Source organism: Mya arenaria, chromosome 8 (assembly GCF_026914265.1).
Source record: "Mya arenaria isolate MELC-2E11 chromosome 8, ASM2691426v1".
Lineage (NCBI taxonomy): Eukaryota > Metazoa > Mollusca > Bivalvia > Myida > Myidae > Mya > Mya arenaria.
In genome coordinates, this window is record NC_069129.1 from 34,105,846 (window position 1) to 34,130,790 (window position 24,945).

The window sequence follows — 24,945 nt, forward strand, 5'->3', positions numbered from 1 at the left end:
AATTACTTATTTTTAAATCCAAAGTAGCAGAAGAAAGATCATCTCTTCAGGAGCCCTGTGAGGTAAAACTGTGTTTTTCACTTTTCTTGTCCTACAGAGGCATGTTAAAAAAAGAGAGGATGTTACACAACATACAATTACACAATTCATTTTAAACTCTCAGGAAATATATTAATAACTTCCCCAAACCTTTAACCTTTGAGCTCTATGGGCTACTTGACCTTTGTGTGACACACCAATTTCTTGAAAATTCTATTATGCACAGTCAGCCTGGACAAGGATAATTTTAACCTCTAATTGTGACCTTGACTTTGGGAGGTATAGATCCTGGTCTTGTGTGTGACACGCCACCTCACTATGGTGGACCTTCATGGCAAGTTTTTTTGAAAATTTTATAATGCATGGTCAATATATAGCCTGGACAAAGATTTATTTCAACCTTTGACCTCAAAGCTTGACCCTTGACCTGAGGTACAGACCTGGATCACAGCAACTATCATGGTGTGAACCTTCAATTTTTTGAAAATCCTATAATGCAAGGTTTAAGATACAGCGTGGACAAGGTTCAGTCCGAACAGACTCGCAAACTCATTGAGGTACACAGAACCGCCATTGTGACAACTATATCACTATACATGTCTTACAAATATTGTCATCAGCCTTCCCACATTGGATTGTCTTTAAGACACACAAATAACACTTGCAAAACTTGGCAATTTTCCTCAGTAATTCTACATTTTAGCTATTCAGTTCAGGAGGAGTAACGGATTCTTCGTAGTTATATTATCGCCAACAGAAAAAAGAAAATTTGCAATTCACTTTAGATTCTTTTATCATGTTATTTTCTATATATCATTTTGATAAATAACAATGGTTGGTGATCAGTCAATACACATTTTTAAACACACATTTTCATCATACCAATAACAAACATCACTTGCAATCAAGGTGAACAAGATCACTTCAAGCTCTTGCTTACGCTCATCTGTTGTTGTTTTTTCAGTCAATAAAAATTAATGGGCAACAAGAGTGACACTCACAAAATACACCCATCAATAATTTCTTGGATTCTAAGACAACTTACTGTCACATTGGCCCTTTGAGAAGCAAGCTTTTCAAGAAGCAAATGATTTCCCAAAGACGATCAACGTGTTCGGGATTTGAAAAACAACATTCATGTAAAAATCGTCTCCAAGAGATGATTCATCCTTAATCGTACCCAAGAGACAATCAGTGTGTACTTGGCAAAGCATTTATACCTGCAAACATTCTTGGTAAAGATTTTATAGCTACAAACATTTTCAGCAAGTTTGGTGAAGGTCAGATGAGAATTGTTCAAGTTAGAGAGTAGACAAAGCTTAAATGGCAAGGGCAGTAATCCTGAAGTGCTTCGGGGCATTTGGCTGATTATCATACTTGACCGATTTATTTTACCAACAAATATTTTCAGCAAGTTTGGTGAAGATCAGATGATAACTGTTTAAATTAGACAGTGGACAAAGCAAAAATGGCAAATTTTGACCAATTCAAGGGCCATAATCCTGAAGAGCCTGGCTGGTTATATATAGAACTTTGCCAAGAATATATACCAACAAACATTTATAGTAGCAAGTTTGGTGAAATTCGGATAAAAACTGTTCAAGTTTGAGAGTAGACAAAGCTAAAATGGCCAATTTTGATAAATTCAGGGGGCCATTACTCTGGAGTGCCTAAAGCGATTAGGCTGGTTATCGAACTTGACCTAGATATTTCACCAACAAACACTTTCATGAAGTTTGGTGGAAATTGGATGAGAAATGTTCAAGTTAGAGAGCGGACAAAGCTAAAATGGACAATTTTGACAAATTCAGGGGGCCATAACTCTGGAGTGCCTAAAGCGATTTGGCTGGTTATTGAACTTGACCGAGATATTTCACCAACAAACACTTTCATGACGTTTGGTGGAAATTGGATGAGAAATGATCAAGTTAGAGAGCGGACAAAGCTAAAATGGCCAATTTTGACAAATTCAGGGGGCCATAACTCTGGAGTGCCTAAAGCGATATGGCTGGTTATCGAACTTGACCTAGATATTTCACCAACAAACACTTTCATGAAGTTTGGTGGAAATTGGATGAGAAATGTTCAAGTTAGAGAGCGGACAAAGCTAAAATAGCCAATTTTGACAAATTCAGGGGGCCATAACTCTGGAGTGCCTAAAGCGATTTGGCTGGTTATCGAACTTGACCTAGATATTTCACCAACAAACACTTTCATGAAGTTTGGTGGAAATTGGATGAGAAATGTTCAAGTTAGAGAGCGGACAACATTGTGGAGCCGCCCGCCATGGGTGTTCCCATAATACGGCCATCGTAAGATGGGCGTATAAAAAGTATTATTTAAACCAAAGTTGTAAATATAAACCAGACCAACGAGTTGTAAATGAGAAAATTGTAATTGGTAACATGACCGTGTACCAGGTGCTCTGACAACATCTTGTTAGAAATTGACACGGCTGATCAACCAATTCTATGACAATATCCTTACAATATATTTAATGCAAGAAGCAACAACACAACAACAGATTTGCTAATAAAAACATAACTTGATTATGTCATTTATGTCCCGTTTGTTCCGTAAGCATTCATATTAACAAGGCAAAATGTTTTGAAATTGATCAATGAGTTATGGTTTAAGGTTATTAGTATGCATTTACCAAAACTAGTTGGTTAATGTTTTTGGTAAATGCATACTTCTAACCCTTTTATCAGCTCAGTGGTCGAGATTATATTAAGTGTACTTGCCCAGCGTATTTAAAATAACAATTCACCTGATTAAAATCAATAACAGCTGATCTACTTAAGTAAATGTACTGCAGGTTAACCAAATTGGACTAAATAAAAATTTTACCACTAAAGATATCGAAGAAAGAAATATCCTTAAATGCTAATGTGTATAGACAAAACACAAACAAGAACAGTCATTAATATATGGCAAATGAAGTATTCTACTTACAAATGATGGCTAGTTTTGCAGTTTTTCAAAATAGAGTATATATATCTATTTTATAGTAAAACAGCTGGGGTTGTCTAAAATATGCAGCCTTATAGCTTAACTGCAACGTTACATGTAAATTAAGACACCTTTACCAAAGTCTTGAACAATGAGCACTGGAGTGTCCACAATTTGAGATTGGTTACAATTTAGAAACATACATGAATGTTGAACAAATGTAAAATTTGTGTATAACCAATACTAAAAATAACACTGATTTAAATATACAGAATGAATGCACAACAATGAAATTCAACCCTTAAGTATAGAGATAATTGCACCACCATTAGTAGAAATATATCAGTCATGTCATGAACCCTTTGAATCTAGTTTTATTTTCTTTGGTTCAGTTTCAACAGATATATCCTCCTCTGGACTCTTTCTTTTAAGAGAGTGTTCACTGTCTTCTTCACCCAGCAGTTTATCCTCGTCAATTTCTTCCTTCCCATCAGCTATCTCACTCATTCTCTCTTCAGATTCAGATTTACCAAGCAGCACATCTTCATCCATTTTCATCTCCTCATTATCAGTTTCCTTACTGTTGCAATCATCAACATTCTCAGACTCCTGTGTAACTGCAACATTTTCAGACTCCAGTTCAACATTAATATTCTCAGACTCCTTTTCAATCTGAACATTCTCAGATTCCTGTTCAACATTCTCAGACTCCTGTTCAACCGTAATATTCTTAGACTCCTGTTCAACTGTTACATTCTTAGACTCCTGTTCAACCGTTACATTCTTAGACTCCTGTTCAACCTTAACATTCTCAGACTCCTGTTCAACCTTCTGAACAGCCACAGAATCCTTTTCAACATCAACATTTTCAGAGTCCTGTTTAGCATCAACATTTTCAGACTTTTGATCAATATTAACCTTCTCAGACTCCTTTTCAACATCTTCCCTCTCAGAAGCTTGTACGTCAAGTGCAACTTTTTGCTTATCTTTGTCGGAAATACCACTGGAATTTTCTGTCTCAGTCTTATTTTCAGTTTCTGCACCACCTTTTTTCTTATCATCTGTCTTTTCTTCACTGTTCCCAACTTCAGATCGCACATCTACAATTTTTAGTTCTTCGATGTCATTATTTTTGGGGGGTCTTTTGTTATCATCTTTATCAATAACTACTTTCATTTTGCTAGGTTTAGTTTCTACAACTTCAACATCAGAATCATCCGAGTCTAGACTGATTAACACTGGCTTGTACTCCCGTTTTAGTTTTTCAACAGCTTCATCAATCTGGTCGTCAGTCAGATTTTGTATTTTAACTGAGCATTTCTTTATATGCCTATTTAAATGTGTAGCATAACTATCAGGAGTCATATTTCTCAAGCCACATATAGTGCATTTTTTGTTGGCTTTCATACACTTATCTGCATGATTTTCCAGGTGAACAGATGAAGGTACGACCATACCGCATGTTCTGCATGTGGCATGCTTTTTCAAGCAATGAACAGTTAGTTGAATGTTGTCCGGAAACTGAATTTCACAGAACACGCAGAAGTTAATCTTGCCAATGTTTTTTGCCGGGAGAGGACCAGCTGGGGAAGAAGGCTTCTGGACAGCTGGCTTGTCTTGGACATAGTCGCTGGACTTGATGAGCACACCATGTGCTGTGGCCATATGAACCTCAAGAGCCCTTCTGTCTGTCCCAGTCACCCCACACATGATGCACTTCTTCATGAGGACCATGTCTTTCATCGTCATACCATGAGTCTGCTCCACATGAACGAAGATGTTTGGAACTTTTCTGTGACACATGAAACATGAGTGGTTGCCACTGTTTCCATCAGCGCTGGCAGGAGTGGTAGTGTTGCCTGTTGTCGAAGGGGTAAAGTGCCACTGAGTTTTCTTATGTTTTGTCAAACCCTGGGTGGTCCAGAAAGTTGCTTTGCACACACCGCACAGCAAAGGAGCATTTGGACGACTAAATATGGCTTGTGGCAATTCAACTTTGTGTGCATAATAAAAGTGGATTCTCAATGCCTGCCTGTCCTTCACATATCCTCCACACAACTCACACACCTCGAAGCCAGCCATCTCCTTGTTGGGTCTTGGTGGCTGCTGTGGAGTACGGGGTTGGAACCTTGGGGTAGCGGAGCGCATGGCTGTCTGTTGTCCAGGGGCAGGGGCCCGCAGACCAGGAGCCTGCTGGCTAACCTGAGGCCGTGGAGCAATCTGTGGAACAGTGGGGCGCAACTGGCGCGTTGCTGTAGGCAACATTGGGGGTGCAGCTATAGACCCCTGCTGGCGTGTGTGCATGGCAGGCCGAGTGGCAGGCTTAACAGCTGGAGGAGGAGGTGGTGGGGCAGGCTTCAATACAGGCTTCTTGGGCTTGTAAAAGCACGACTTCATGCAATAATTAACATCATGATAATAAGGCTGCAAGTTACCCTGCAGCTTAAAATGTTTCATACATTTCCCAATGTGCTTTTCAATCTTATTTTTTGTATTTGAGTTAAATGGGCAGAGTGAACATTGGAATGGTGGATCGCGATCTACAAATTTAGCCTGGCGTTTGTGGATGTCTTGCATGTGGAAGAGGAACTGAGCTACTACCCTAGTGCGGTAGTCACAGTGTGAACACTCCATCCATCCTCTGTTTGTGTCCCAAGGAGGGTCAAAATGAGGAGCATCGCTGTGGTTCTCCAATACTACCTTTGACTCGGTTTTAAAATTACAGTGTTTACATGCTATATTCTTAAGCTGAAGATGTTCCACTTTCTTCCTGGTATTGTCATAGACAGTTTTCATCTTGTCAAGACTTTCGACCTCAGTATCTTTCAGTTCACCAGAATGTTTTTTCTTGGTCTGTATGTGTATTATGTCCTTGTACACCTGTTCTTTCACAACATCGCTGCCGAGTTCTAACAGGAATGAAGTGACCGAGCTTAGTTCATCCTTCTTTTGATGAAAGGCTACAGACCAGTTCCAGTTGTCAGCTATCCTATTCTGAACCTCCCATCGCATTAGTTCCATCATTTCCCAGCTTGACTTGGGTGGTGGGATTGGTGCCGTCTGGGGAGCTGGGGTCGGCTTGGATACAGCAGGCTGCTGGGGGGCTGGAGCACCTGCCCGTACAGACAGCTGGCCCAGAACCGCAGACTGGCTGCCTTGATTGGGAACAAGAGGTACGAACAAAGTCTGAGCTCCCATCTTTGTGATGTACCCGTACTGACTGCCTTGCTGCACAACTGTGGCACCGCCAGGCAGAGTGTAGCCTGTGCTAACTAACATGGGAGAATTTGCAGACACACTGGTGTTGGGGCTTGACACAGGGAGCATAGCCACTACCCCTGGGGCAGGTGTGAGAGGGGGAGGGGCTGGCAGGCTAGGGGCTCCTATCCTTGCTTCAAGAGGTTTGTTTTGAGCACCAGTGTTATTTACAGTTTTTACCTCTGTTTTCTTAGTCTGCTCCCCAGATTCTGTTTTGCTATCATCTTTTTTCTCAATTTGATCTGTTTCACCAATATCCATTTTCTCATCATTGTCATCATTCTCATCCTCATTATCATCATCATCATCTTTTTTGTCACCATCTTCTGTATTCAAAGTAATAAGTATTTCACCTCCATCATCATCTTTAACAGTACCTACGAGACTGTCATTTTCATTTTCTTTTGAGCTTTTACTGAGATCAGACTTTATAGAGTCTTTACTTCCATTAGAGTCTTGCGAGTCTTCTTCATTGTTCTCTGAATTTCTACTTGATTCATTATCCATCTTACTATCATGGGCCTCAGATGAGCCATTTGTAACAGAATGGTCTGGTTCTGTGTTGGCATTCTGTTCTTTGTCTTCAGATGTTGAATCCATGCCTAGCGCAAGGGCTCCATCATCCGTGGTAGACGAAGTGGGTTTGGTTCCAAGCAGGCCATTTACTGTTTCTGCTTTGTCCCCAGCCAGGCCATTCATCTTCACTGGTTCCACCTGAAACAGGAAAGAAAACATGTCAGGAGTTGCAGTGTTGGGCATTTACTTTCAGACAATATTTGCTTTACAGCCAGTATTTTTTTTTTCAATTTGTATATAAATAGGAGATGTCTGTGAAAGGCAATGCCCCTTAGCGTTGCATTGTTAGAAATGCTAACAAAGTGTTAACAAACACCGCTGGCAACAGTCAGTGTGCAGCCAGTAAAGCAAAAGACAGAAAAAAGGTGGTTATTGAAACCCTGCCGACACTGCTTAAATAACACTTTATGATATCGATATAAATTCTACTGACTACAGAATATTGATGAAAGGATGATTAATATAATCCATTTGTTTAAATGAAATTCCGGCATTCGCCCTTCAACGTAAGCCAGATCTTAAAGAAAAATAATATCTGTTGATCTGATACATATATGAAGTGGTTTTCCTAATCCATGTTAATCGATTGGTTGTAAGGAGAGCTATCGGCCAATTAAAACATCATTATATGCCAGATACTCATTTGTTTATGAGGAAGTTTATCCCCAAATATTTTAAGTTTTACGGATCATCGGGAGAGCATTTGCCAATAATATCTCATTCGAACTGCGCAAATCTGAGCACTGGCTCTGGGCAGCCCCAAAAGCCTGAAAGTTTGTCTTTAAATTGTTATAATTTATTTATTAACTTCTTTCTATAGCTTGTTTTATCATATGAAGGTAGTCAATTTGGTAACAATCAGTGACAGAGTTATGGTTTGTGTTTTTCATTCAAGGTTCCAAGGTTAAATTGATGCTTCAAGACTCATTCAATTCCATTCAAAACTGTTGAAGCGGGGATGAAAAGTTCATTTATTTGGGGAATTTGAAGATTTAATCTTACTCAAGGCCATAAATATTACAATAGTTATGACCAAATTGTTACTGTGGTGTAAAAATGTTCAAAATTTTAAGTTGCTATCTTCAACAGTTTAAAACTGTTTAAGATAAACAATCAACAACTGATATAATAGTAGTCATTTCCTTCCATAATAAAAACTCAAAATCAGGCAACCAATTCTTGACAAGATTTTCAAAACTTTCACGAAAGTCATGCAAGAAAAACCACTTCAGCCCCACAACTGAGGCCCTATCCCATATTGCTTACCGGAGTACTATCAAGCAATTGTGGCTCCAGCATTTTCCCAGCAATCTTTGCTGTGGACTCAGAACCAGATTCATGCCTCTCATCTCCATCGGTTACCTCTGTGTCTGCTGTGTTCGACATTGTCACACCCGCATCACCACCCACACAATCCCACCAGGTAACTGAAATATAAATTCATCTTTGAGATCAACAAGCCTGACTGTACTTTCTTATGTATATATTCCAGAGACATATTGAGAGTTCCAACTATAACCCAGTAGTCCAAGGCTACCACTTTAAGGGTCAGACTACCAGAAAATTATGTCAATAGACTATTGGACTACTAGAAAAAGTCAATATGATGTTTTATCCCCTTGTCAACAATCCCAAAACACTGTCATAACTTGATCAGTCCAATTGCTTACTTATCAATAAAGCAAGTGTTTATCAGGAATGATAACAGATTCTGAAAAATGAGTGTATATCAAATAGCTACCTATAATATGTGATGCAAATGTATGAAGTAGGACCAAACCAAATTTAAATGATATTCCTACAGTACTTATTGTCTGTCTTATATCAACATGTATAGGTATATTTAAATGCAATATTAGGCTTTTTAAATGCTTTAACCCAGGAGCATCGCCCCCTCTGAACCACCACAAGGGCGCTGCCCTAGAACCATAAGGGGGCTCTGGGCTTTTTCTATAGTACCCACGGGTTGGATTATCAGACCCATTCCCAAATATGATATTTTTCCAAATCTTCAGAAAAAGCTGCACTCTCACAGATTTACCATTTTGACAACTTTTTATTTTTTGTCTTAGAATTTTTGCATAAATATCTGCAAACCACTGATATAAGACTGCTGACAAAAGATCAGATTGCAGATTTGCATATTTCTGTTCGAAAATTAATGTTGTACTGGCTAAGGTCACAAATCCGAATACTTTTTGAGGTTTTTTACAATTATCTTGGAGAGTTTTTGTTGGAGTTAGTTAAAATTTAGTATGAAACATCTTTGGTTCATGTGAAGTACAGATTCATGATCTCATCAATTTTATGTCGAAAATCGTTCATTTTATGGACAGTAAATCGCCCTTAAAATTATGCTATGGAGGGCACAAATACCAAACACTTGAAAAGCGAAAATACATGGTCATACAATCATAATTAAAAAATATGCTATATTAAATAAACACTTAGCTGCAAAGTGATTTATTGTTTCCGATGTTTTTTTCAAAACATTCGCTTCGAATGTAAACCGTGATTTCTATTTATAAATATCTTGAAATGTAGGTCAACATAACTGCAAAACCTAAAGATGCGCGTGCGCCCTCTGACGTTATTATGTGTTACATTTTGATCTTTCAGCGTATAAACATTGAATGGCATTTTTTAGAAAAATCCTTAACAAAACAAGATGAAACCTCGCAAGTGTGACCAAGGCAAGCCTCTGTATTGATCTAGATCATCGAATAATCGATCAAGGTAAACAAACGCTTGCTTTAGCCGGTGTTCGGGATTTGTGCCCTGTTTGAAAATGTACCGTCAACCAGTATAGTTTAAGAAAAATGCATAAAACATCAATTTTTGAACTTGAATGTTTATTTATACTATTTTGAATAAACCTGTCAACTTGTCAGGTTTTCTCAAAACATGTCTGACCCACCAGCTAGGTGCGAGTTCTTCTTATAAAAAGATATAAAAAATAAAACCAAGAACAATAAAGTAATCCTGGGAGGAAAAGTGCTCCGTGTGAGGCTGGAAAACACGACAGCCGAAACACTAGAATAACATTCTAACCAACTTGTCTGACAGGGCGGCTGGTCCATACCCACACATACTACTACAATTACGGAAAAAAGTAACAAGATGCAAGTTTTTCAAGATGTCAAATCATTCAACACATGATTTCCCCCTTTGGCCTTTTTAGTGGTTAAAAAATTCATACCTTTAAGACAGTCAACCAACTTTTACAGAACGTATTATATAAAAATGTACCATGTATATGTATTTTTACGGACAATTTGTAAATATAGCATTTTCCTTAACCTGTTAACAAAGAAAATTGAATGCATTCCCCACCCACTGCTCAATACTCGTATCCAATGAAAACTACAACCCGCCAAATTCAATAACAAATCGAAAGTAACTCTGAAAATGACCAAATTTGAAGCGATACCTGGTTTAGAATCTATGAAAACATTGATTATGTCATAAGACACCTTGAACACAAAAATATTTCTAGAACCTTAAGGTCGGCTCGGGCTCAAACTCGGTTGAACCAGGCACTTCCCGGTTCCCTCGTACTTCACATTTTTTTATTAACCTGTTAACCGATTAAATGTAATACGTATTATATTTCCCTCATACACATTTATCGTCTACACATTTATCTTTGATTTACCTTTTCTAAAAGTTGGTTTCTCTTCAAATATAATAAAAAAAAATCTGAAAAAGTAGTGGACCCTCAACACACCATGGAATCGGGAACCTAACAGAAGCGCCCTCTGTGTCACGTGATTAGAGTTCGTGACGTCTATTTTCCAACGCTTACACTCATCTTTTTGAGCTGGGTACGGGGTTTACACAATGAAATTCAAGGCGTTATATTCATCCAATAGAAAAATCGCTAATATTCATTCCGAAGTATACACGCGTCATCAGTTGACGTAAAGAACGTTCCGCACGTTACATTTTCCTCTTATCGTCTGCTACCAAAGCCTGGTGCACGTGACAATCATACAATGTGTACATCATGCCATTACCAAGCCTCGCACAGCATGGTCATAAACGTACTTAAATGCACTCAAAGATCTTTATAATATTATAAATCAATTAATCAGTATTAGCATGTACACATATAGGATAATAATGTAATTTACAATAATCATCATACATATATATATATAATATACACGTGCATACATACATACATGCATACATATATACATATATTATATTATATATTTGGAGTTAAAAATGTATATATTTGAAAAAGTGAATGGTACCCAGACTTTCAATTTTGCCTGTGATATTAACAACAACAACAACAACAACAACAACAACAATTACCTTTATTTGCCACGGTAACATTTGTTACAATTTTTAACAGACTATAAAGTTCAATAAAGCATAAGTAAACAAGATGGTAATGAATATTTCATTACAATATATTTGATTAGATTGTTCTATGCTATCGAAGTGAAATTATTACGCAATTACTATTATTAATGTTAGCATGTGCAACTGAAATAAAGCTTCATAAACGTATTTGCAGGTTCAGTTTAATTAGTTAAACAATTCATTTTAACATTTTGAAGTAAAATAGTTTTGACAGGAAATGTAGGATATTTGTGGTATTAGTATTTTCTGCAAGTAGAATCTAAATAGTTATCTAAAAAAACAACAACAGATTATTATACATACATCGTTTATTTTATTTGATAGTATAAATACTGCTATGAAAACATGACGCTTTTGTGTAATCTGGCACAAATCGATACAAAGTGTGGGTCATTTACGGAAAAATATTTAGTAATCACCATGAAAATCCACGTGCAAAATACAATTTGTGAATGAATGTTGTTGTTTTTAAACTATGACAACACCTCCAGTGTAAACAGTGTGAATATACTAGCAGCAGTTAGGTTTGAGACATTCATATATATGACATACATAAAGAGCGTATTAATAAATTTAGAGTAAGCCATCCATTCATACAAAAATACAGGGGTTTTCTTTTTCACATTTTTTCCAACCAGGACTTGAACGCATCATTAAATGTTAAAATTCTATTTTTGTAACACTAGTTCAATGGCAAACATTATAAACGACCATGTATACATATATAGTTTATTATATCAGGCGTGTAGAGAATAGGCTAAACTCGATGTCTCAAGACAGTTATAACAACCTTTAGGGCACCCTTTAATTCGTAGACTGTATAATGTATCTGTGAGCAAGACGACTCTTATCACTGGTCCCAGACTGTATTGATCTAAAGGTTCAGATTTATTTGTATTCCCCTATTCATGAGATATCGATATATTTTCGAGATGTTTCCAGATTCGGAAACACTTATTTCCCGACAGGAAAGCAAAACCATCCAAGCAATCAAAGCAGCCATTCAATGTTTCCTGATCTGTAAACCTAGCATTTTATTTGCTACAATTAGATCAACTACAAAAAAGGAGAGAAAAACACAACACGAAAAGCTTTTATTTTACCACCAATATTTTAAATATGAAGAAATAAACGTTATAATATATGAACGGTACGATTTTAGATACTGTGTCCAGTTAAATGAAATTAGACAGGCGGTTTTACTGAGCGTGAAATTAACTGACAAAAACGTTCTCAATAAAAAAATACTTGTGAATCTCCTTGTTTCCAGATCGGACAATTAATCGAATGATTATCACAGTGTGGTAAGCATGCACACATGCTTCATCAAGGAACGTCCTCTTATCAATAAGGGCAGCCGTAATTTAGCATTCGCATATTATAGTAAAATATCCTGCAGTCATCAACAGTGAAATATGTATACTGGAGCCGCAGTGTGTCGAAATATTGGGCGTGCGGCTCCATCGTCTATAAAAGTTCTCTTATAATTCAATAGATTGACCAAAAGACGTTAAAAGTTGGTACATATATGTAGCTCCCTTGCCTGGCGCTCGCCATTTAAAGGGTAGTGCTTGGAAAAGTGGTGTACTCAGTACTGGTTTAACCCAGAAAAGTTATACCCCGCGTATCGGTGCTTTACACCGAGCACGTAAAAGAACCAAGGGGTCTCTTCGAAAAAAGGCTAGGGTATCGCACCCGGACTTTCTTGTGTCCCACCACTGTCTCTTCAGTGTGCTGTCCCTTCAGAAAAAACAAAGGACTTCGTTGGAAATAAGTGCTTGCACTTCCACGGGTTATCCTTGACCGCAAGGTCTAAAGAAACACACACACACACCCACACCCACGCACACACACACACTGCAAAAACTGCAACTGTAAGTAAGCGTTGAAGTCGTCTCTAGATATAGTACTGGATGGTTTTATTGTAAATGCTGGTGGTAGAACAAATAAAATAAACGCAACGAAACCGCCTTTTACGATTATAAATAAACTGCCTTGATGAAATGGGAAGTAACCAATGCATACGTGCTACAGTTTCTTTCATCGGTATCTGTTAGTTGACTTTAACCTCTAAAAATAAATGAAAAGCTGCTTCCCTTGTTTTAAAAGATGACACACATTATCTAAAACTAACCATCAATGGCAAACAAAATATCTTACGTTAAAAACGATGACCCTGCGTTTATTAAAGCATTCAAACTGAAAACTGGATACAAAGAGGGGCCTACGATAGACACAAAGGTACAGAAAATAGTTATCATCTTAACATTTACTGATTAAAAAATGGATAATTTTACACATCATTTACTGGAAAGGTTTGATTTATATCTGAAATAAAACACATCTCAAATAGATAGGAATGCCTGTTTTTCTGTGACATGTCTGAGGTTTCATTATAAATTTTGAATAATTTTGATGACTGACTTAACTTTTTGGAGAATTATTAAAATAATTTTGTTTGAAACTTAAAAGGTAAAGCTGCACTCTCACCGATTGAAGGTTTTGACCAACTTTTTATTTTTTGTCTTGGAATGAGCCCATTTGTTTGATTTTTTTCTTTAAAAGTTAAAATATGAAGTGTTTTTGTTAACAATGCCAGTGATGCAAATACTGATGGTATAGATGTTTTTTAGCATATATTTATAGATTTTGGTCTAAAAAATCTCAAGAAACAATTTGTCTAATAAAAAAAAGTAAAAAATAATAATTCTGACCTACCTACCCTAATTTTGTTTTGCATGAAAGTAGAAAAAATATATTATTTATTTTAGTGTTAAGTGGAATCTGATACAGGTCTGGGCTTGGCTTCCTGTACACTGTCAAACAAAAAGTCAGCATACCAAAAAGGGTGGGGTTAGACTCAGTTATCCCTGTATGGATGTAATGAAAAGCTTCTTTTTGGAAACTGTTAGCCCCACGTATTTGTTTAATAATGCTCTTTTCGGGACCTTGTATCCTGAAAACAATATTGTTTTAAAAGAAAAAACAATTTTTTGTTAATTAAAAAAAGTCTTTTTTAATATTTGTAGCGAGAGGAGCTAAAAAAGGAAGAGGATGATCGGTCGGACAATGAGGAGGAACAGCCCACGGTTGTGGTACTGAAGAGTGGACATCTGACAGCTGAGGAGGCACAGCAGCTGAAAGCCGCGGGAAAACAGGAGGAGGTGATCACTGGAAGCGATGTTACAGGTTAGAAACATTGGTGTCAAGGATTAGTACAATACAGCTGGTGCAGGTTGGTGTATAGGAGGTGCTGGTCACTGGAGGTTACATCACAGGATAGAAACATGACTTTATCACATGCTTACCTTTGTTTTCCGTGTAATATACCCATTACGAATATATTTATCTTACACATGTGTAAGATAACCTATCAGACATTTCTATTGGTCACACTAATCACACGCAACCTAGATATCCCTCCGCATTGTTTGTAAACAAAATGGTTTAAATGCCAACAAATACTTACCGTAATAATGAAGCTGTAAGACTTCCGGGAGAGAAATGGCTAACGAATCATAGTGCCAGAAAGCATCTTGTACAAAAACTTTCTGATAACAATGTTCCGCCAACCAGATAATGCAGATTACTAGTCACAGAAATATCCAGTCAGTCAACAAATACAGCCACAATAGTGACAAACACCACAAGAACATTTCAAACATCTCCATCTTGACCAACACAAGCAATATGCAATCAATGCCATTTGCTTGCCAATTTAATTAGCTGTCGGTTACCGAAAACACAAATATGAATTCCGCAGCACAGACATCTCATGACACATCCCATGGCGGCTAGAACATCATGTTCTCTGGAAACATTCCTGGTGGAAATTAACTTTTTCAACATCAACATCCATGCAGTACAGAGTAAGGCTTCGCCGTTATCATCTGCATGTTGTGAAACACCATGTACACCAAGAAAACGCTGCAAAATCATCGTAGAAAGCGACAGCGAATAACTTTTAAATCCAAGCACACAGTAAAACTTGACAGACTGATGTAGGTCACATAAACCGCGTAAATGCATGTACTCTGAGTGTGACGTCACCAAATTGTGTACTTATTGGGGTTTTTTGGTTAAAATCGTTCGTTATTCTGACATGTTGTTGGATATTTTACTACACATTTTTATATTTGTGACTTGTTAAGCGCTTTATCAGATTTTAAAACTTGATAACTGCTAGTAACTTTTGTCATTTTAATTTGGAACTATTTATATGGCGCATCGTTGACATTCTACTCTGAGTACTTTGGCTGTCAAACAATCGGTTCAGAAAGTGGAACTTAATTGGTAATAAAAACACTGTTTTAAGCATGTGATAAAACAGATCTGACACTCGTTGTCATTTAATTCAAGAATTTTATTAAACTCGTCCATGAAAGTTGTTAGTAAGCTCGCCTCGTTTAATAAAATCTTGTATTAAATGACAACTCGTGTCAGATCCTATATATAACGCATTAGTATATAGGTGGTGTAGGTTAGTTCCAAGGAGGGTCGGTCACTGGAGGTGTTGTCATAGTTTAAAAACATGTATGTCACAGGTAAGTTTATAGTGTTAGAAAGCTAGCACATAGCACTGGAGGTAATGTCACATGTTACATACATGAATTTCACATGTTCATATACAGGAGGTGCAGGTAGAAGGTGGTGGACACTGGAAGTGATGTTATGGGGATGTGATTTGTCAGTGGATTTGCCAATTTCAGCAAATACTTTATTTAAAGCTAGTGTTGACACTCCAGTTTGCTTCAAATTTTAAGTCAGAAGAGCCCTCTTTTGATTCTATGGCAGGGTGCTTCATCCCCTTTGACCATTGGGGGCCTAATGTGCCCCTAAAACCCATCGGCAAAACGTTTCAGTCCTTCAGCTGTCTGGTCAATCACATCCCTGGGTTATGAACATGGCTGTCACTTGTTAGTAAACAGGAAGTACCCGTTCGACAGAGGTGGTGGTCACTTGCTTCCATGTCACAGGTTAGATACATGGGTGTCACAGGTTAGTATACTGATGCTGCAAGTTATTTCAAAGGAGATGCTGGTCACTAGAGGTGATGTCACAGGTTAGAAACATGACTGACTCTTGTTAGTATACTATACAGATAGTGCACAGGTTATTTCATAGGAGGTGCTGGTCATTGGAAAGAATATCCAAGATTAAAAACCAGTTGGTCGGGGTAAGTTATCATTTGACAAGGCATTTAAGTCAAAAATAGCCCTAAAATCTTCCCAAAAGCAGTTCTATATATTTTCATTCTTTCATATAATTCACTTTGAATATTATTCAAGTATTCTGTACATGATGTGTAATCTGCTTTTTTTCAAGGTGTTGGTACTGTTTTGATTTTGAAATCGCATTTAAATCACCGAACAAAGTTCCTATGTGGTCAATTGCCCCCAAATTCTTCAAAGTCAACAGTTACTTGGAAGATAGTCCATTTCTGTAATGTACATCTTCAAGCACAATATTGAAACACAAAATTATCTTTTAACAATTCATTAAATCTGAATGAAACATGATTTTCCCATTGTTTTGTAGTCCACTTTATACACGGAAAGTTCAAATCATATGATATTTAACGTCTATGAAAAGGAGCAGCATGTTTGAAACATTTACAATTATTCAAATGATGTCACGCTTATCAAATAAATTTGCAGCGACGAAATGCAAAAGACCCATATCTGTATGTCAAAGGTCAAGGTCACACTTAAGGGTCATTGGTAAGATTCTTTGTACAGGTATTTTGGCTTGTCTATCATGGCGGTAATTGGCCAGAGATTGTTGAATTTTAGAATAACTTGGAACAAAGATTCGCCTTTAGAAGAGTTATTGCCCTTGTTGTTGTTTTTTGAAAGATGCTGTTTTTTTCACTGTGTTGACACCTTAGCATCCTTTATATTTACGCAAATCCTTGCATGACAACTATACAGTTTTTAAAAACAATAAGATCTTGGTTAAGAGTGATTGAAATAAAGTAGATCAACAAGTCAATTCAGAAGAATCATGTGATCAGTAGAAGGTTTAATTTGCATCATAGCATTGGATTGATTGTTTTTAATAAATATAGATAAAATATGAATACAGGTTTTGTCAGTTGAAAAAGTAGGACAATAGCCTAATCATAGAAATATCTTATGAACACTAGAAATGCCATGGCCAGTGATCCATATACAAGTTGAGTGATCCTTTTGGCTCGCTTGTTACAGTACAGTACCAAACATCTTTAATTGCTACAATGTAGCGCCTTTTGCTGTTAAGTAATATTGGTTACATGTTTCAGCTGAGGATGAGGATGAGCCTGATATCACTGGGAAGATCTTGTTCAAGAAGCCGACCAAGAGATCCGGGGACGTTGCCCAATCAGAACTGACCATGAGCTCCAGCAAGAAGACCAAACACACAAAAGAGGGCAAGACCAAACCCACTTCCAGTTCCATGAAAACAAAAAATGCCAGTCTGCTGTCGTTTGGAGATGATAGTGAAGAGGAGGAAGATTCTTGACACAGTCTGTGTCCTCAGTGGATTGACTGGCACTCAGGGATTCTCATGTCTGCAAACAATACATGATGCACAAGATACTATACATGTTTAGTATCAGTTCCCTCTCAATGTGACTCTTGGGCTGACAGTGGCCGATTCTCATGAAATATAAACATGATTGCTTCCTAGCTTGACTGTTGTTTTTGTTGTTTGTTTTAACAGTATGGTTCAGTATTGGTATGGCCATTACAGGTTGACTGTCCAAATCTGAACAGTACACAAATTCCTAGCAACTTTAAAAACATGTGTTTATTAACTGCATGTGATAGATAATTAGCTGATCTAGAATAAAATTGTGAACCTGTACTTTGACAGATGTTAACACATTATCCAAAGATGTTGCATTCAAAAATTTTACTTACTACAATAAAAGCTCTCCAAGATAATTGTGAACAACCTCAAATATTCGGATTTGGGCTATTAACCTGTTGTGCTTAACTTTTATTGGTATAAATGAAAATAATATAAAGAAAAATAGTGCACATATTTTAGACTGGAAAACAGAGTGTTGGCACCCATTTGCTGTTATCATGATCATGTTTCAACTTCCTTCTACATAACCTAAACCGGGACATTTTAGTAAGGATGAGCAAATAAAACAAAAGACAGTAGCCGGCTTTATATACCGTATAAAACTTTTATTAGGTCATTAATTAGATAATGAGCTTTTCCATTTTATTCAGCAGGAAAAGACAGTGGCCGGCTTTATATTTAACGTTTATAAGGTCATTAATTAGATAATGAGCACTTCCATTTTATTCAGCAGGGTTAGCAAATGAAATTAAAGGGACTTATTCGTTCACATTTGATAGGGTCAGACTTTGGAAAAAACATTTTTTACAATGATGAGAAAAGATCATATTAGAGATCTTGTTAATTAGTACTTCAAAATGTGACAGAAAACGATCTAGTTTGCCGAAAAGTGTCAGTAATGCTATTGAAGTTTGATTTGTTTTGTGAAATATTTTTATATGCCTGTACTTTTTACTGCTATAAAATACCTAAGGAAATAAAAGCATTAAAATCACCTGGCACAAAGAATGTAGAAAATACATGTTTTTGTCAGTTCGGTGTGGCAGCTGTAAAACACATTCAATATTTCGTCAACAGTTGCTGTTTTGTCTGTCTGCAGTTTTAAGTCCACTCCATAAATCCTCAACCGATGGAGGACATAAAAATAATTTGGCACTAATGATCACCAAATCATATAATGAAGAGCAAAATGCATATTTCATTCACTTACTGTTAAGGTCAAGGTCACCTTTAGGAGTCAAATAGCCTTTTTTTCTGCCTGCTCCATAACTCCTCTGAAGATGGAAGGATTGCAAAATAACAAGTTGTTCACCCCATTGAGCAGATGTGCTGAGTGAAGGTTACATCCACCTACCTTAGACGTTAAGAGTCACACTTTTGGTCGAAGACTAAAAAGTCATTTTAAGTTGGTTTTCATGTTGACTCCATAAATCTTAAACCCATGAAAGGATTTAAAATAATATGGTAAGAATGTTCGCATCAAGCAGATGTGCTGAGCAAAGATTTCAGTTTTCACAGCATTGAAACAACATACAGAGTGTATGTTCCAGCCACCTACCGTAAATGTCCTATTAAATGTGCATGTCCTAATAGACTCCCAGAGGGTCTTTCCTGAGTTTATTTTTCGATTATGTAACTTGACCAATGCTTACCTGAACTCTAAACTTCAAAGAGAAATGCATTTTTTACTGTTGAAAAGCATATCATCAGCTTAGGCTGCTAATGTCAAGCATATAAACCCATGCCCTATCATACATTGTATAATTTCATTCTATAATAATCATGTAATTTAGGTTACACACCAGCAATGATGATAACAGAGCAAAACATTTATCATTAGTGCCGGAAGATGCGTATTGAAGCGACATGATCAGTGGACCATTTTATTGATTTACACACCACGGGGCGTATACAGCAATGCTGTAGTCAACATTGATTGATCAGTCACAGGCTTTCGATTCCGCTTACCATCCAGATGATGAGTAATCGTGACAATCCTAGTTGATGCTTGATATTTATGACTCTTTACATGACTAAGCATTGAGCTTGGCGGATAATAAATTTTTGATGAATGGATCTTATTGAGCAAACTCTAAGGTTCTCAAAAACACTTGCACACAGTGTGTCTAATAGGAAACTTACAGTACCTTAATGGTAAAGGTCAAAGTTAAAACAGCCATTTTCTGTACATCCATAGAATTATTTTGATGTAAGGTGGCACATAATAAAAAAATTATGATCGTCAGAGTTCCAGTTGGTATTACTGTCAATAAACCGTTTCAACCAGACTGAACCTGCTTTTTCCTTACGTTTGTATATCTTTTGTGGATTGCTTTCAGCTTGACCTTGCATCTATGTACATGTGCCAAATCCTCTTATGGCTTTGTTAAAAAACGTGGTTTAGTTGAATTCCTTAGATTCTATAGTTGGTTGGAGGTCATTTGTAGATTTTTATACATGTTAATATTGGTCAAATGTCTAGGGCACAGTTATAACTTATTAATGCTGGTCAAAGGCTAACATCTTTTTAAAGTAGTAGTTAATTACTGATTTAAGGGCTATGACAAAGATACAGAATTGATGATGATGAAATTAATTTCAAAGGCTTACAATACTCTGTTATGTGAATATTGGATGCCTGATGACCCCGGTATCATTTAAAAAGGTTTTTTATATTCCTAGAAAATGTGTAAAATTATCTCCAAAATGTACATACAAGCTTTGTGGGCCATTAAAGATTACAAAATAGGCTATTTCATGTCCTATTTCAGTAATTGTTAGAATAAAGAACATAGTGCCAAATCTTTCAACATGGCCATAATCTTCAAGAATTTTGTGTGGAATGTGAACAAGATGCTTTATTCAATAAAAAACATCAAAAGTTCTATTTAGAACCCTTTTAATGATTATTTAAAAATGTGGCAGAATATACTTTATTTTGCCGAAAAGCGTAAGTTACTCCATTGAAAATTTAAATTTTAAGCTTGCGTTCAAATGAATATCGGCCTTTTGCTGTTTGATCGGATAAGAGAATGTAACGCTATTAAAAATTGAATTATTTAAGGCTTTCATTTACAAACTTCTGCCCAAATGTGTACCTGCAATTTGCTGTTTGTTCTATAAAGGAACATGTAAACTGATTGATAAAAGAGTAAAAAAATCTTTTAAAGAAAGTAAAATATTTTTTATGTCCAAGGTGCAAAATTACACCATCGGTCAATATAATTATTCCTTCATAAAATTTGTTCATCTCAACAAAACAAGAGTGGGAGTCTCTTTTTACCCTTGCAAATTAGTGTATCTAAATGAAGTTTTTGAAAGATGAAATATTTTACCTTCCCTACCCACTTTGTAAACACTGACAACTCATTCTTAGGGATGATAAATATAAACACAGTGAGTTCACAACTTAAATTTATTGTGATTTTTTAACAAACAAATGAGTAAAACTCGCAGGCTATCACAGCTTTAATTTATCGTCATTTTCTTACAAACAAATGTAAACCTCGCGAGTTATCACAGCAGAATATCCAAGTTGTGTCATCACACCAGTTCAAATACCGCAGCTCAAAGATAACACATTGAAACGGATTTACATAGCTAATTTGGGCAATTGATATCAAAATATACAATGATAATAACAAGTGGTAATATAAAAAGAAATTGAGAAAATATATTGTGGACATAAGTATTTTGGACGGACATCGATAAAGCAGCACTTGTAAAATACTTAGCTGGAAAAATAACAGCCTTTTTCACAATCAATTTTCACTAATACAATGGGCAGTATAAATAGGTTCCTTTCTATGAAAAGCAAAATATCTCACATGAAAATTTATCATCACTATAGGTATATATCATAACACACAAATACATAACAGGAATGTGTACATTACATTTTTTTATATGAATGTTTATAACAAATAACAACTAATAAAAGACAAACAACATGACCCTTAATTGTTGGTCAATGTTTAAGTTACATTTTTATCACTTAGTCACAATGTTCAGTTACTGGGTAATTCCTTTCAGATAATAGACCCATTGTACATTAGAGTTGCCGCCAGCTGACCGCGCACAAGTGACAACTAGTTTTCCCATCACTGCGGCCTTTGAGCCTGAATCATTGCCATCAAATCCAACAGCAATGCGATGATCTTTTCGGGATCTAATGTTCTCGCTGGACTTTACAAGATGGAAAAGCGGATTGTCCACTTGGAATGTAAATGCTGTTGTGTTACTGAAGACGTTCCTGAAGGTGATGGTTGTGGTGGATCCAGACTTGATAATAAAAGGCCCCTGGGGTTTGGGGGCGATGCAGGTGCCAAACAGTGGGAAAGTGTACTCGCCGCCCAGAGGGGAGCTCACTACCAGCAGGGCCCGCTGCTCACCCAGGCGTGATGGTTCAAACGTCACGTCCAGGGCCACCTCAGTTCCTCCAGTGGAGCCTGGAGCCGCAGCCACTGTCTTGTCTACATGGAAATCCCCGTTGTCCACCTAAAATATAATTACACATTAACAAGTCTGGTTCATTGTAATGCAGGCATGAACATGTAAGCCATGCTGACAGAAAATTGATAAGTAAACAAAAAGGGTTTTTCCATTATGCTTTTCATGAATAAAAAAATAAAGCTGATATCAATACCTTTATTGTACTAAATAATCTTTTTTTTTTTTTTTTTTTTTTTTTTGGGGGGGGGATATATCGATTAATGCAAACAAATACTTATAACACTAACTTAAAATGATGTTATTTGATGAGAGAATAACAAGAGCTCTGTGGAGTGAACACTGATACTCAAAATTTATTAAAGCAAGAGCTATGGGTAATGTTAACATGTTTTGTAAGTTGCTGAACAAGTGCATATTGTCTCCTGCAACATTGAATATCATGTACGCAAAGGTAAGAGTTTTTTCTGAAGAAACTGCTGCCAATACCTAGAATTTTTTCTTTAAAAGACAGACCAGTTTAATATCAATTCATTATCCTTACCTTGCAAGCATAGTCTGTTTTCTGCTTGGCGAAGTTGAGGAACTTTCCTACTTGGACCTGGCTCTGGCCTATGCATGTACGGAAGTAGAGTGCTCGCTCGGGGCCAGCAGATGTCGCCTTCAGGTTAAGGTCATAGTAGTAAAATCCCAGCTCATTGTTGCTGAACTCAAGACGTGCAACAGCCTCCCCGACACGCAGTGGCTGGTACTCCAGCGTGAAGTCCGCCTGCAGAGAAAACAAGCATAATTTGTTTCAAAGAAGTATTTAATGGCCTGTAACTTTTAACCTGATGGGAATTTTCCCTCAAATCAAATTCTTAAATTTTTAGTGCAAACCCTTTAATAAGAAGGAAAAATATGTTGGAAATTAAACAATTCATCAACTCTGAGTTGAGAGATGCTGTTAAACATATGCCCTATGAGCATAATTTCTAAGAACAAAAATAATTTAATAGTTGCACAAAGTTCATGAATGTAAAGATAAACATTTCAAAATTTGAACTGTTAACATAATTTTCATGAAAAAGTTGGCTGTGACCTTGGATCTACTGAAGCTGGAGGTTATTGGACATAGTTTCTTTCCTGTAGAATGGAAAAATAAAGGGTACTGGGCATGGTTACTTACACTGGAGTTTGGTGGTACATTGAGGGTACTGGGCATGAGCACTTCTTGGATGTTGCAGGTGGCTGAGAAGAGTACAGGCTGGGGCAGCGGGTTGTCCAGCCGGATTTTGTGGTGCACGGACTGCCGTACCGGCGTCACCAAGTCAATGGTGGAGATGACACCAGGTCGCGTTGCCTTGAATGTTGCCTCGTAATACTGGTACTCCCCAGACGGCTCATTAATGAATGTAATCTGCAACACAAGTGTGCAAATAATTACATTATAGGACAATATGGATGTTATGATATCATCAGTGAATTTCATGTACTGGTATGTAGTATTTTCACAAACTGCTTTAATAATTTGTGACGTTGCCTGTATTTAGACTTTGTGTACCTTCATGGATGTGACAAACTCCTTGTAGGCGTAGAAGGAGAGTTTGTAGTCTTTCTTGCTGCTGGCCGGCACATCAATGTAGTCCATGTTCTTTATCTGGATCCCTGTGTCAAACTTCTCCTGCCGCATCGGCTCCACCTTCACACGGAACCTGCACAAAACATCCGTAAATACACTAACTTGTTTGTGCCACTGCCCAAATGCATCTCATTTAGAGATACTGTAAATATATTATCAGACATGTGAACCTCTGGCTGTGCTAGAGATGAAGATTTGTTACCTAGAGAGGTAAAATTGGGTCCAGAGAGGTAGATTATTATTATTATTCAACCCATTAAGATCTTCATTTATTAGTGCTGTTATCGTAATGATATACATGTACCTCAAATAAAAAATCTTATAAAGATTGCTGGCCATTTGTGTACAATGAGAGCATACACTCATCTCTTTAAACCATCCAAGTAGCTGATGAGTTATAAGTTAAGTGTAATGTTACTTGGTCATACCTCTGTGGTTTCTTGAGCCAGTTGTGAACAGGTAGCATCTCGTTATACCAGGTCTTGGATGGAATGTCTCGTTGGATCTTTCCACTGGGCCGTGGCGCCTCTGCAGTCCCCAACAGGTTGAACATCAGCCCCGAGCCATCCGGCAATGGGAAGAATATAGACCCCTGGGGACAGGCAACAATCGTCAAACACTCATCGTAACAGACGTAACAAATAATAATTGCTGCATCAAGCAGTGAAAATGAGACACTGAGGGATGCTTGTATACACAGGAATGCACTTATACAAAATAAAATGCTTTAATAGAATTTTCATGAGGGGTTGAGCTAAGTGGATACTTAGTAATTAAAACTCCATAGCAACATTTGTAAACTCCTTAATAACACAAATTGACAGTTTTATATATCACCTTTATAAATAAACCACAAAACCAAAACTGGCATGAACACTGCACTCTTTGCAAGTTTTGCACTTCAACATATGGGGTGAATGAATAGTGCGAAATTTGACCAAGGGACCAAAATTAAAATAGCACTTCAAAACTACAGAAAATCAACTTTAATAGAATTGTTTTACTTAGAAATATGATGGAGAAAATTGGGATCAGTATATATTTGTTTGATAAATGGATCAATTGTTTGACATGATGAATTTCCACAGTTTTTGTAGAAAACC

The 24,945-nt window shown here is 36.9% G+C and overlaps 3 protein-coding genes across 12 annotated transcripts in view; 1 reads left to right on the plus strand and 2 right to left on the minus strand.

Annotated features, from left to right (window-relative positions):
* Window positions 1-814: 814 nt before the first annotated feature.
* LOC128243348 (MOG interacting and ectopic P-granules protein 1-like) lies at window positions 815-10,620 on the minus strand. Its single transcript, XM_052961060.1, has 3 exons — window positions 10,481-10,620; window positions 8,092-8,252; window positions 815-6,963 (listed from the first exon to the last, which is right to left on the minus strand). The coding sequence occupies exons 2-3, from the start codon at window positions 8,209-8,211 to the stop codon at window positions 3,343-3,345; spliced, it is 3,741 nt and encodes a 1,246-aa protein (XP_052817020.1). The 5' UTR covers window positions 8,212-8,252; window positions 10,481-10,620; the 3' UTR covers window positions 815-3,342.
* Window positions 10,621-13,279: 2,659 nt separating this feature from the next.
* LOC128242263 (uncharacterized protein KIAA1143 homolog) lies at window positions 13,280-20,656 on the plus strand. The gene is made up of 3 exons (XM_052959355.1): window positions 13,280-13,440; window positions 14,229-14,388; window positions 17,480-20,656. The coding sequence occupies exons 1-3, from the start codon at window positions 13,339-13,341 to the stop codon at window positions 17,698-17,700; spliced, it is 483 nt and encodes a 160-aa protein (XP_052815315.1). The 5' UTR covers window positions 13,280-13,338; the 3' UTR covers window positions 17,701-20,656.
* A 517-nt stretch (window positions 20,657-21,173) lies between these two features.
* LOC128242846 (hydrocephalus-inducing protein homolog) overlaps window positions 21,174-24,945 on the minus strand; it is a 66,504-nt gene continuing 62,732 nt past the window's right edge. For all 10 annotated transcript variants that reach the window (XM_052960217.1, XM_052960214.1, XM_052960207.1 and 7 more), the window contains 5 exons: window positions 24,271-24,434; window positions 23,765-23,915; window positions 23,390-23,620; window positions 22,766-22,990; window positions 21,174-22,269 (listed from right to left, as the gene is read on the minus strand). In XM_052960217.1, coding sequence (XP_052816177.1) covers window positions 21,784-22,269; window positions 22,766-22,990; window positions 23,390-23,620; window positions 23,765-23,915; window positions 24,271-24,434 — 1,257 coding nt within the window. In that variant the 3' untranslated portion in view covers window positions 21,174-21,783. The remainder of the gene's footprint in view (window positions 22,270-22,765; window positions 22,991-23,389; window positions 23,621-23,764; window positions 23,916-24,270; window positions 24,435-24,945) is intronic.

What these genes read in the sequence shown, in the direction of transcription:
- LOC128242263 (XM_052959355.1), top strand. Translation starts at nt 13,339, where the DNA reads ATGGCAAACAAAATATCTTACGTTAAAAACGATGACCCTGCGTTTATT. An exon ending in GGCCTACGATAGACACAAAG is followed by an intron (nt 13,441 to 14,228) that starts GTACAGAAAATA and finishes TAATATTTGTAG; the next exon opens with CGAGAGGAGCTAAAAAAGGA. An exon ending in CACTGGAAGCGATGTTACAG is followed by an intron (nt 14,389 to 17,479) that starts GTTAGAAACATT and finishes TACATGTTTCAG; the next exon opens with CTGAGGATGAGGATGAGCCT.
- LOC128243348 (XM_052961060.1), bottom strand. Translation starts at nt 8,211, where the DNA reads ATGTCGAACACAGCAGACACAGAGGTAACCGATGGAGATGAGAGGCAT. An exon ending in AATTGCTTGATAGTACTCCG is followed by an intron (nt 6,964 to 8,091) that starts GTAAGCAATATG and finishes TTCCTGTTTCAG; the next exon opens with GTGGAACCAGTGAAGATGAA.